The 13936-nt window shown below is 43.7% G+C and overlaps 1 protein-coding gene across 1 annotated transcript in view; it reads left to right on the top strand.

Moving 5' to 3' along the window:
• Nucleotides 1-13936, top strand: part of LOC139415960 (N-terminal EF-hand calcium-binding protein 2-like) — a 124635-nt gene that overhangs the window by 82159 nt on the left and 28540 nt on the right. The window contains exons 6-8 of the mRNA XM_071164161.1: nt 4967-5106; nt 6626-6753; nt 12034-12113. Coding sequence (XP_071020262.1) covers nt 4967-5106; nt 6626-6753; nt 12034-12113 — 348 coding nt within the window. The remainder of the gene's footprint in view (nt 1-4966; nt 5107-6625; nt 6754-12033; nt 12114-13936) is intronic.

The raw sequence follows: 13936 nt of genomic DNA, 5'->3' as shown, positions 1-13936 counted from the left end.
TGCAGTACACAAGTGGAACCACACACAGATAGAATTGCAAGATAAGCATCCTCTCATGTATCATATTTTGCTCTACTTGTGTCTCATTTTGCTTAGATCAGTCAAATAGTCTCTGTCTGTGCATGAAATATAGTATACCAGAGTATACCAAACCCCTTCCCAATATTGAGTTGCACCCCTCCACCCACCATTTGCCCTCAGACAGCTTCAATTAACATACACTATGCACTATACACACATGTACACCTGGAGTTTGTGTTGATATGTGGTAGTGGAGTAGGGGCCTGAGGGCACACACTTAGTGTTGGGAAATCTGTTGTGAATGCATTGTAATGTTTTTAAAATTGTATAACTGCCTTCATTTTTCTGGACCCCAGGAAGAGTAGCTGCTACAAATACAAATTTGTCGGGGTATCAACTACAAGATGTCGAAAGCATTCAGGGATGCTGGCCCATGTTGACTCCAATGCTTCCCACAGTTGTGTCAAGATGGCTGGGTGGTGGACCATTCTTGATACACGTCGGAAACTGTTGAGCATGACCCAGCAGTGTTGCAGTTCTTGACACACTCAAACCAGTGCACCTGGCACCTACTACCATACCCCGTTCAAAGGCATTTAAATATTCTGTCTTGCCTATTCACCTTCTGAATGGCACACATGCACAATCCATGTCTCAATTGTCTCAAGGCTTAAAAATAATTATTTAACCTGTATCCTCCCCTTCAATCTACATTGATTTGAAGTGCATTTAATAGGTGACATCAATAAGGGATCATAGCTTTCACCTGGATTAACCTGGTCAGTCTATGTCATGGAGAGAGCAGGTGTTCCTCTTGCAAAGAATGGGGATGTTGGCCCTGTCGGGTGTTTGGAGAATGTCTTGTGTGTCTTGCTTGTTGAAGAAAAAATCTTTGTCTAATCCGTGGTGAGTGATCACTGTCCTGATATCCAGAAGCTCTTTTTTTGCAGTTTGATACGGTTGCAGAAACATTATGTACAAAATAAGTTACAAATAACGCGAAAAAAACACATAATAGCACAATTGGTTGGGCGCCTGTAAAACTGCTGCTATTTCTTCCGGCGCCATTTTGTATAATCAAATTGTATTTGTCACAAGCGGCGAATAAAACAGGTGTAGTAGACCTTACAGTGAAATGCTTACTTACAAGCACTTAACCAACAATACAGTATGAAAATAACCCCCTCTCCCAAAAAAGTAAGAGATAAGAATAACAAATCATTAAAGAGCAGCAGTAAATAACAATAGCGGGGCTATATACAGGGGGTACCGGTACAGAGTCAATGTCAATGTGCAGGGGCACTGGTGTCAAGGTAATATGTACATGTAGGTAGAGTTATTAAAGTGACTATGCATAGATAATAACAGAGAGTAGCAGCAGCTTTCCGGGGGGTAGCCATTTGATTAGCAAATAGTTTGGGTAGCCATTTGATTAGCTGTTCAGGAGTCTTATTGTTTGGGGGTAGAAGCTATTTAGGAACCTCTTGGACCTAGACTTGGCGCTCCGGTACCGCTTGCCGTGCGGTAGTTTATGACTAGGGTGGCTCGTGTCTTTGACCATTTTTAGGGCCTTCCTCTGACACCGCCTGGTATAGAGGTCCTAGATGGCAGGAAGCTTGGCCTCTGTGATGTTCTGGGCCATACACACTACCCTCTGTAGTGCCTTGCGGTCGGAGTCCGAGCAGTTGCCATACCAGGCAGTGATGCAACCCATCAGAATGCTCTCGATGGTGCAGCTGTAAAACCAAATCTTTTCAGTCTCCTGAATAGGTTTTGTCATGCCCTCTTCATGACTGTCTTGGTGTGCTTGGACCGTGTTAGTTTGTTGGTGATGTGGACGCCAAGGGACTTGAAGCTCTCAACCTGCTCCACTACAACCCCGTCGATGAGAATGGGGGCATGCTCGGGCCTCCTTTTCCTGTAGTCCACAATCATCTCCTTTGTCTTGATTCACGTTGAGGGAGAGGTTGTTGTCCTGGCACCACACGGTCAGGTCTCTGACTTCCTCCCTATAGGCTGTCTCATTGTTGTCGGTGATCAGACCTAGCACTGTTGTGTCATCAGCAAACTTAATGATGGTGTTGGAGTCGTGCCTGGCCGTGCAGTCATGAGTGAACAGGGAGTACAGGAGGGGGCTGAGCACGCACCCCTGAGGGGCCCCCATGTTGACGATCAACGTGGAGGATGTGTTGTTACTTACCCATATCACCTGGGGGCAGCCCGTTAGGAGGTTTCGGACCCAGTTGCAGAGGGAGGTGCTTAGTCCCAGGGTCTTTAGCTCAGTGAGGAGCTTTGAGGGTAATATGGTGTTGAACGCTGAGTTGTAGTCAATGAATAGCATTCTCACATAGGTGTTCCTTTTGTCCAGGTGTGAAAGGGCAGTGTGGAGTGCAATAGAGATTGCATCATCTGTGGATCTGTTGGTGCGGTATGCACATTGGAGTGGGTCTAGGGTTTCTGGGATAATGGTGTTGTTGATGTGAGCCATGACCAGCCTTTCAAAGCATTTCATGGCTACAGACGTGAGTGCTACGGGTCGGTAGTCATTTAGGCAGGTTACCTTAGTTTTCTTGGGCACAGGGACTATGGTGGTCTGCTTGAAACATGTTGGTATTGCAGACTCAAACAGGGAAAGGTTGAACATTTCAGTGAAGATACATGCCAGTTGGTCAACGCATGCTTGGAGTACACATTCTGGTAATCCATCTGGCCCTGGGGCCTTGTGAATGTTGACCTGTTTGAAGGTCTTACTCACATCGGCTGCGGAGAGCGTGCTCACATAGTCATCCAAAACAGCTGATGCTCTCATGCATGTTTCAGTGTTACTTGTCTCAAAGTAAGCATAGAAGATATTTAGCTCGTCTGGTAGGCTTGTGTCACTGGGCAGCTCTCGGCTGTGCTTCCCTTTATAGTCTGTAATAGTTTGCAAACCATGCCACTTAGTCCTGTATTGACGCTTTGCCTGTTTGATGGTTCGTCAGAGGGCATAGCGGGATTTCTTATAAGCTTCCGGGTTAGCGTCCCGCTCCTTGAAAGCAGCAGCTCTACCCTTTAGCTCAGTGTGAATGTTGCCTGTAATCCACTGTAGGGAGGACGAATGTGGTGTACTCCTCAATGACCGGAATAATCCCTGAAAATATTCCAGTCTGTGCTAGCAAAGCAGTCTTGTAGTTTAGCATCTGCTTCATTTGACCACTTTTTTTATAGACCGAGTCACTGGTGCTTCCTGCTTTAATTTGTGCTTGTAAGCAGGAATCAGGATGATAGAATTATGGTCAGATTTGCCAAATGGAGGACAAGGGAGAGCTTTGTACGTGTCTCTGTGTGTGGAGTACAGGTGGTCTAGAATTGTCTTTCCTCTGGTTGCACATTTAACATGCTGATAGAAATTAGGTAAAACTGATATGTTTCCCTGCATTGAAGTCCCAGGCCACTAGGAGCGCCTCCTCTGGATGAGCATTTTCCTGTTCGCTTATGGCGGTATACGTGTGGCATACAGCTCATTGAGTGCGGTTTTAGTGCCAGCATCGGTCTGTGGTGGTATGTAGACAGCTACGAAAAATACAGATGAAAACTCTCTAGGTAGATAGTGTGGTCTACAGCTTATCATGAGATACTCTACCTCAGGCGAGCAAAACCTGGAGACTTCCTTAGATATCGTGCACCAGCTGTTGTTCACATATATGCATAGGCCCATTCTATTCTGTCTGCATCTTTACTATACCAGCTCCGCAATGTCCATAGTGTGCAATTTGAGTACACATTTATAACTGTTCTATTAGACTGCTTCAGTAGCTTCTCTAATGTCACATTTAAATACATATTTCATATTTGATGATCAGACTTGGAATAATATTGTCACGCTCGTCGTAAGAAGCGGACCAAAGCGCAGTGTGGTGTGAATGCATCATTTTAATGGATGACGAAAACACGAAGTAAACTGAACAAAACAATAAATGAACAACGACCGTGACGCTATATACCAAATGTGCTGACACAAGCACCTAACATAGACAATCACCCACAACCCACAATGACAAAACAGGCTACCTAAATATGGTTCCCAATCAGAGAAAACGACTAACACCTGCCTCTGATTGAGAATCATATCAGGCCCAACACAGAAACAGACAAACTAGACATACAACATAGAACGCCCACTCAGATCACACCCCGACCAAACAAAACCTATAAACATACAAAGCAAACTATGGTCAGGGCATGACAAATATTAATTATTTGGTATTCAATCACCAGATACACCAATACAAAGATTCATCACGTTGCCTCACTTTTTCTTTTCATACCAGTATAAAAACTGTTTCTGAACCTACAGCCGACATTTGCAGAGATAATGGTATTCGATATTCACTTTCTGTTTTCTTGGCCTGTTTTTCTGTCATAAGAAATGATCAGTCTGATGTAACAAAGTGTTCCAATTATCTCAATAATCTTAGTGTGTGTCTGCTTACAAGAGCTGACAATTAAGTTTATCGCAAATAATATAAAGCTTGTTTGACAGCACTGACCATTTCCCCACAATGACAAAGCAGAAAGAATATTGATTATTTCAACCAGTTAAATTAACCTGACAATAGATGAGTATGGCCAAGGCTGCATCCTAGTGGACTACTGCCTTTGAAACAGAAACTGTCCTTAGATCTGTCTGACTGTGCAGTTCTGAGCCAGGTTATAAACTCCTTAAATGTTATCACCCTATTTTTAGTATTTTTCTCTTAACCTTAGCGAAAGTGTCTGCCTTCAACTTTGACAAACCCTTAAACACTCAGGAACTTTGAAATGTGCATTTGGCAAAAAGCACTCTGCAGGAGGGAAGCTTTCATAGGCAGTGAAAGACATAGAGGGGGACTTACCTGATATGTGTTCAGGAGATGTGCAGAAAGGTGCCAAGGCTTCTCTCATTCTCTATCTCTTCTCTCCCCAGGTGTACGAGCGAGGGACCAACGTGGAGCAATTTGTTACTCGCTTCCTGTTGAAGGAATCAGCAAATCAGATCCAGTCTCTGCTAAACTCGGTGGAAAGTGCTGTGGATGCTATTGATGAGCAGCATTGTAGCCAATCAGGGTGAGTCGTCGAGGGAGGAGGGAAAGGGAAAGGGGGATACCTAGTCAGTTGTACAACTGAATGCCTTCAACTGAAATGTGTCTTCCGCATTTAACCCAACCCCTCTGAATCAGAGAGGTGTGGGGGGCTGCCTTAATCGTCCTTGTCAGGACGCCACTGCTGTGTCATGTCATTATGTGTGAAATTGAGACTGGCAGTTCCCCGAATCAAAAGTCACTCTGGTTCCTAGCTACACTACATTACCAAAAGTATGTGGACACCGGCATATCGAACATCTCATTCCAAAATCATGGGCATTAATATGGAGTTGGTCCACCGTTTGCTGCTATAACAGCTTCCACTCTTCTGGGAAGGCTTTCCACTAGATGTTGGAATTTTGCTGCGGGGACTTGCTTCCATTCAGCCACAAGAGCATTTGTGAGGTTCGGCACTGATGTTGGGCGATTAGGCTTGGCTCGCAGTCGGTGTTCCAATTAATCCCAAAGATGTTTGATGGGGTTGAGGTCAGCGCTCTGTGCAGGACAGTCAAGTTCTTCCACACCGATCTTGAAAAAACATTTCTGTATGGTCCTCGCTTTGTGCACAGATGCATTGTCATGCAGGAACTGGCCTTCTCCAAACCGTTGCCACAAAGTTGAAACCACAGAATCGTCAAGAATGTCATTGTATGCTGTAGCGTTAAGATTTCCCTTCACTGGAACTAAGGGGCCTAGCCCGAAACCATGAAAAACAGCCCCAGACCATTATTCCTCCTCCACCAAACTTGACAGTGGGCACTATGCATTTGGACACGTAGTGTTCTTCTGGCATCCGCCAACCCCAGATTAGTCCGTCAGACTGCCAGATGGTGAAGCGTGATTCATCACTACAGAGAACACGTTTTCACTGCTCCAGAGTCCAATGGCGGTTTGATTTACACCACTCTAGCTGATGCTTGGCATTGTGCATAGTGATTTTAGGCTTGTTTGCGGCTGTTCGGCCGTGGAAACCCATTTCATGAAGCTCCCTACAAACCGTTATTGTGCTGATGTTGCTTCAAAAGGCAGTTTGGAACTCTGTAGTGAGTGTTGCAAACGAGGACAGATGATTTTTATGCACTACACGCTTCAGCACTCAGCGGTCCCGTTCTGTGAGCTTGTGTGGCCTACCACTTTGCGGCTGAGCCGTTGTTGATCCTAAAAGTTTCCACTTCACAATAACGGCACTTACAGTTGAACGGGCCAGCGCTAGCAGGGCAGAAATTTGACGAACTGACTTGTTAAAGGTGGCATCCTATGACGGTGCCACGTTGAAAGTCACTGAGCTCTTCAGTAAGGCCATTCTACTGACAATGTCACCTGTCATTAACAAGTGTGGCTGAAATAGCCGAATCTACTCATTTCAAAGGGTGTCCACATACTTTGTATATATAGTGTATGTGCCTGCTGTACTTACTGTGTTCCTCCGTTACCATCCGTCTCTCTCTCATGCCTCTCTCTCTTTATCTCTCTGTCTCTCATCCCTCTCTCTCTATGTGAAGGTATCCCACTAAGGTCAGTCCACGGGTTCCAGAGAAACGTTATGAAAAACCAGTGCCTGACTACCCTCCTAACAACAGAGTCCGTACTGCCAAGGATGTTGCCCCAAGGAACATCAACACTGCTACAGGTCAGACCTCTGCCATGTGTCACGCACATGCTACACTGATGTACAGCTCTCATTGACGTAGGTTTGTATTGATTGCAGTCGATTGTCCAGCCGCTTCTTCAATCTGAAGATTCATTTAAGTGATGTACTCTAACTTTTTTCTCCTTTAGTCTCCCCAGAGACACATCACATTTAAGCATAATGTAGCCTTGTCACCTCAACCAAATGCAATGTAAATGTTTTCTGGATGAAGTGTGACACATTTGTCGGTTGCATTTGTGATTGGCTTGAAGAGAAGCATGGGAGCATTAATCAATTGCAATGGAAATCAAAAACTCTGTTCTCTTCAGGCAGAGTGATTTATTTCCCATTTTCTATCTCAATCTCAATCAATCATCAACAGAAACATGGAAATGTGCCTGGCAGCTCTAGCTCTCCCACAGAGGAGAGAAGTAGAAGGAAGGGAGGGAGGCAGAGAGAGGGAGGAAGTGAGGGAGGAAGTGAGGGAGGCAGAGCGAGGGAGACAGGGAGGCAGAGCAAGGGAGGCAGGCCGAGGGAGGGGGGCAGAAAAAGGGAGGGAGGGGCTATACAATGACACAGATCGATCAAATAGGCATATATATTCTGCACTGCAGCCCTCACTTCGGTTCGGAGGCAAGACACTGTAGAGAAGGTTTAAGCACAAACAGCTAGTATATTTATGGCTATCAGTAGCAATAACAAAATGGTCTTCTAAAACCATTGTACAGTGCCTTGCGAAAGTATTCGGCCCCCTTGAACTTTGCGAACTTTTGCCACATTTCAGGCTTCAAACATAAAGATATAAAACTGTATTTTTTTGTGAAGAATCAACAACAAGTGGGACACAATCATGAAGTGGAACGACATTTATTGGATATTTCAAACTTTTTTAACAAATCAAAAACTGAAAAACTGGGCGTGCAAAATTATTCAGCCCCCTTAAGTTAAAACTTTGTAGCGCCACCTTTTGCTGCGATTACAGCTGTAAGTCGCTTGGGGTATGTCTCTATCAGTTTTGCACATCGAGAGACTGATTTTTTTTCCCATTCCTCCTTGCAAAACAGCTCGAGCTCAGTGAGGTTGGATGGAGAGCATTTGTGAACAGCAGTTTTCAGTTCTTTCCACAGATTCTCGATTGGATTCAGGTCTGGACTTTGACTTGGCCATTCTAACACCTGGATATGTTTATTTTTGAACCATTCCATTGTAGATTTTGCTTTATGTTTTGGATCATTGTCTTCTTGGAAGACAAATCTCCGTCCCAGTCTCAGGTCTTTTGCAGACTCCATCAGGTTTTCTTCCAGAATGGTCCTGTATTTGGCTCCATCCATCTTCCCATCAATTTTAACCATCTTCCCTGTCCTTGCTGAAGAAAAGCAGGCCCAAACCATGATGCTGCCACCACTATGTTTGACAGTGGGGATGGTGTGTTCAGCTGTGTTGCTTTTACGCCAAACATAACGTTTTGCATTGTTGCCAAAAAGTTCAATTTTGGTTTCATCTGACCAGAGCACCTTCTTCCACATGTTTGGTGTGTCTCCCAGGTGGCTTGTGGCAACTTTAAACTACACTTTTTATGGATATCTTTAAGAAATGGCTTTCTTCTTGTCACTCTTCCATAAAGGCCAGATTTGTGCAATATACGACTGATTGTTGTCCTATGGACAGAGTCTCCCACCTCAGCTGTAGATCTCTGCAGTTCATCCAGAGTGATCATGGGCCTCTTGGCTGCATCTCTGATCAGTCTTCTCCTTGTATGAGCTGAAAGTTTAGAGGGACGGCCAGGTCTTGGTAGATTTGCAGTGGTCTGATACTCCTTCCATTTCAATATTATCGCTTGCACAGTGCTCCTTGGGATGTTTAAAGCTTGGGAAATATTTTTGTATCCAAATCCGGCTTTAAACTTCTTCACAACAGTATCTCGGACCTGCCTGGTGTGTTCCTTGTTCTTCATGATCCTCTCTGCGCTTTTAACGGACCTCTGAGACTATCACAGTGCAGGTGCATTTATACGGAGACTTGATTACACACAGGTGGATTGTATTTATCATCATTAGTCATTTAGGTCAACATTGGATCATTCAGAGATCCTCACTGAACTTCTGGAGAGAGTTTGCTGCACTGAAAGTAAAGGGGCTGCATAATTTTGCACGCCCAATTTTTCAGTTTTTGATTTGTTAAAAAAGTTTGAAATATCCAATAAATGTCGTTCCACTTCATGATTGTGTCCCACTTGTTGTTGATTCTTCACAAAAAAATACAGTTTCATATCTTTATGTTTGAAGCCTGAAATGTGGCAAAATGTCGCAAAGTTCAAGGGGGCCAAATACTTTCGCAAGGCACTGTATATGCCAGACACCATCATTTCTTTTAGTTTTCCTTCATTTGGAACCACAATGAAATGTAAGCTGTTTCATGGTGCTTCTGTCTCAAAGACGATTCTGGAATCAATCCATTTAAATCAGATTGCATAACGTACAGCATTCAGAGCAGTTACAGAAGCCATAAACAAAGAGTGCCTCGTCATCATGCATGCAGTAGATAAGCATTACGTAAGTATCCAGTGGTTTGGAAGTAGACCATAAGTGCTGAAAACGGTAACTTTTCAATGGGGATAAATCATCCCTATTTCCCTGAATCCATTCCTGTATTTCAATTAGAGCACGGCTCCACTGCAAAGCTGGAGCTTCTGCCTATGGCCTCACAAATTAATTCCATTTTTTTTGTGACACAGATAGAGGCCAATAATTCCCTTTGAAGTTCAGCAGTGTTTTCTACCCATCGCCACTCTCTTCCTCTCTCTTCTTTTCCTCCCTGCTATAGATTCCATCTCTCTCCATGTGTAATGAAACCCTCAGATAGCTTCTTAACACTGAGTCACATACTGTGAATACTCATAGGCTATTGATACTCCCTTCCACTCACTTGCTGTAACAAATGATATGTTGTAAGAAGTGCCACTTTTGAAGGGTTTTGAGAGGTATTCAGTGACTTAACTGATTTAGGAATGACGCGCATTGCGAAGGAGGGCTATGAGATTGATTAGCAGTATATCATGAAGTAGCCATTTCATTTCCTGTGCTACCCAGACTCCTTGCTCTGGACAAACGCTACGCCACGCCCATGGATGTTAGTTTCTTCTCCACAATAAGTCTGGATCTGAGTACTTGCCCAACCCTTCAACAAAAGCGAACACATTTGGGTCCGTCTGATTGGTCCAGAAACTAACGGGTTGGGCCAGAGCCAGAACACTAGTGGGTAAAGCAGCAGTTTGAAAATGTGTCATTGGCTTTGATACTCTGATTGGTTAAAGACAATCCAATTTGCGTATTACTTTGTTTTTTACAACACCCCTCGTGCCTCTCGTCACCACAAATGACTTCAACGATGGCAGTCTCAGACTAAAGTATGTAGCAAACAACAGAGAAGAGGACAATTTAGTGTGAGCCGTCAGGCTAGCCTTTTCACACATGGCCTTATGCGGCTTTCCTGATATTGTACTCTACTTGACAAGAAAATATTCCATTGGCCAAGTTGTAACAATTAATTAAAAACCAATAGTCAAAATTGCTCTCCTTTGATAACCCACCGGGCAAAAATTGGTTGAATCAATGTTGTTTCCACATTATTTGAACAAAATAATTAAATGTGATGTCTTTGAATCTACTTGGAAAACTGATTGGATTTGCAAAAAGACAACAAAACCAACATTTCTATCACCCAACTTTTAACCTAAATCCTGTGATGTGATTTTTTTGTTGTTAATTTCACGTTAAATTAACTTTAGTTGACATTGAACTGACTTTGGTGCCCAGAGGGAACAGTCTTTATAGAATTGTACTGCAGTTAAATTAACACTTAAGTCGGACACCAGTTTAAATTGTCCTGTTTGGGCCATAAAAGCCAGTGTTACAGCTGTCAGAGGCTGGGGAGAGGACCTTGATTGGATCCAGCTTTGTCTGGCCTGTCATTTGAGAACACCAGAAAGAAAATATTGATCAATACCTCCCTATGCCCGACTCTCTCTGTTTCTCACTCTCACATTCACTTGTTCTTCTCTCACTATCACCCTCTCTCATTCTCTTTCTCCCATTCACACTTTTGTCAAATATATTTATTCTTGCTGTTTGTCCTACTGTTTCTTTTGCTATATATCTTTTTTTTTTATCATGGCAGACAATACATTCTGGTAGCATAATCTGTCTCTGCCCTCTGTTTACTGATCAGAGAATACTTTGCCAGTGAAAATGCTAAATGTAAACATTCAGTTTTGTATCTGCAGGATTATTTGACACCTTGGGTGAAAAGTTATTTTTAAATGAGCCATTGTTCATTGTGCAATGCTACCTGAGGCAAGGAACACTCCCCCATGCATTTTGACAAGAGTGTGTGTCTGTTTGTGCTTGTGTGTGTGAGTGTGCAGGCACCAGCCTAGTCTGAGTCATGTACATTTTCCTTGCTCACAGCTTATCTGCAACTGTGCCATATGTTAGACAGTATGCTGAGACAGCTGCACATGGAGACGGCTGTCTGTCGTTAGCATGGCTAGTCAGGACTAATGACTGCTCTCCTGCATTTGACAAAGACCATGCTCAAATAGCGTGGACTGCCATTCAAGTCCAACTGACCAAATGTGCCTGCAATGTGCCTGCTTCAAATGTCTCTATGGTTACAGCTGGTAGGTTCCAAAACACAGTAGCCCCCCTCAGCTGTGTGGTTCTCTGGTAGGCTCATCAACACAGGGGGAAGTGTCATCCTCTAATTGGCTTGGCACCTCGAGAGGTGATGATTTTAAAGAGCAGGAAGCCCATTTTCCACCACTAATTGGCTGTGTGGCATCACATAGAGGGGAGAAGAATGGAATGATTAATATTGTTGTCTCATATTTATTTATGCCTCAATGAAGCCTCCTATTCCAGGGCTTCTAAGTGTATTTGACTCTACTGGCCTTTACAGCACACACTACTATCCAGGGTGACTTAAAACGGCAAAGCTAATGACTAGAGCCAGGTGCGCTAGAATACAATGTATTATTGCTTTCTAAACAGAGCTGAGAAGCAATAAAGACCCTTCTCTTCTGAGGCACTGTGAATATATTTCAACTTCAAACCTTGAATACACATGATTTTTCCTGATTAACAAATGCAGTTGGCTATTTATCAGACCTGGTTGGAACTCTTTATTTCCGTCAAATATTCATATACTAATGATTGCTATCATAAAATGTGTTGAATGCTGGGAGTGTGTTGGCGTCAGGTGTTGTGTGCTCTGTTTAAACAGGGGTGGTGGAGGTGAGGAAAGAGACTCTGGAGGCACAGATCAACCGACTGGCTGAGCTGATTGGACGCCTTGAGAACAAGGTAAGAACCCCCCACCCTACTCTACATTAATTCAGGTACAAAGGTAATCTGTCCTGGCTTTGGTAAGTGGTCACATGTGGTGTGGTCACACTTTCATTGATGTCATGACTGGCTTCTTCAACACAGCCTCGGTCCTCAGCTAGTTAACTCACCTCTACCATATAAAAATCTGCTTTATCAATATGGGTCTCCCAACGAAGGTCATTAGCAGTAATAACACCACACAATAGATAAGATACTTGGCGCAACTTGCGCTGTAGAATGTTCAGAATACAGGGCTGATCGATCTCTAGAACATTTCAGGGTGGCAGGTAGCCTAGGGGTTAAGAGCGTTGGGCCAGTAACTGAAAGGTTGCTGGTTCAAATCTATCGATGTGCCCTTGAGCAAGGCACTAAACCCTAAATTGCTCCTGTAACTCATTAAATTACTAAAATGTCAAATACAATGGTGCCTCTTTAGCACATCTCCAACAACACATCTCATCTGTGCTGTACCTCCCAGTAATTATGCTGAGAGAAACCCAGGGAACTGAGATGAGATTCAGGTTGTGTTGGGGAAAGCATTACTGTAAACCCAGTAATCTCTCCTCTGGTTATTACTGCTCTCTCTCCCCCAGTGGGGGATGTGAAAGAAAAAGACAAAGGAAGGAATTATTGAGCCTTGACGAACTATTGCAATATGTTTAGCTATTTATTTCACCTATCCCTCCCTCCCCCCTCATGCCCTCCCCCTACCCTTTTCCTCATGCTCTCTCTGTCTCCCTCTCTCTCTCGCTCTCTCTCTCTCTCGCTCTCTCTCTCTCATTCTCTGTTCTTTCTTTATCTATCCATCTCTCTCTGCTCTGCTCTTTGTCTCTCCCCATTGCCCATGTCTTGTAGGCAGTGAGCATGGTAGACTAATGGAGTCCCCAGTTAATTCTGTTGTCTCTGGCAGGCAGGCAAGTTCTTATTGCAGCTAAGAATAGCTGAACGGGTTTATTCCTCGCTCGATGAAGCACCCCTTAGAGAACAGGGAAGGAGCTGTCAGATCCCAGTAAAGATTCCTAAATGGGAGGATTTCTGAGTCTTCCCAGGCAGACCCTCTGAGTCACAGTGCTAGGCGCGATCCTGAAGCAGTTAACTGTACGTCTGTGCTGGGAGCAGACAAACGTTCCCTCACAGGAAAGATATATTAGCAGTGGGCGGGGCTGTTTGCCACAAGTGCTTATTATCCATGTTATAGGAGAGGGACTGTTCAAATTCCCGGGTGTGAAAACAATTATTACAAAATGGTTTAGAACAGAGCGAGAATTTTGTTTACTGGATGCAGTTATGACTAACATGCATCGCACAAATTGAGTTGTCTTCTGCCTCATGAGATCAAAGTAGTAATTCCCTCAGCTATCTCTGTGTGCTATCTCCATACGAAAAAAGCCAATCTTATACAAGTGAACATACTTTTTTGGTTTAATTTCTCATACAAGCAGACATATGCTTTAAATTGCTAGTCCTAAACAATGTGCCTAATTTGCACACACTGGAAGGCCCTGATTTTCATAGCCATGTCCCATCTAGTCATTGTATATTATCTGCAGGATGATTTTACCCAGAGGTGACCTCAGGCCCATCCCAGATGTGCTCTTGTTGTCTAGAATGCTTGCCTGCTGCTTCAAGAAGCATAATTTCCTTTTCCCGTTGTGTCATTATAAAGGCCTCAATTACCGTGGCAACTGGAGCACCAGCCCGCTTTCTTCCACAAGCAGCCCTCGTATTGCTACAGTATTTGGTTCTGTATGAAAGAAAATTCCAGGATCTCAAACTCACATTGATACACATCTGCGTTG

This window comes from Oncorhynchus clarkii, chromosome 1 (genome assembly GCF_045791955.1).
Source record: "Oncorhynchus clarkii lewisi isolate Uvic-CL-2024 chromosome 1, UVic_Ocla_1.0, whole genome shotgun sequence".
NCBI lineage: Eukaryota > Metazoa > Chordata > Actinopteri > Salmoniformes > Salmonidae > Oncorhynchus > Oncorhynchus clarkii.
The sequence above is the reverse complement of the archived record's forward strand: the minus strand, read 5'-3'. Positions and strand labels throughout refer to the sequence as shown.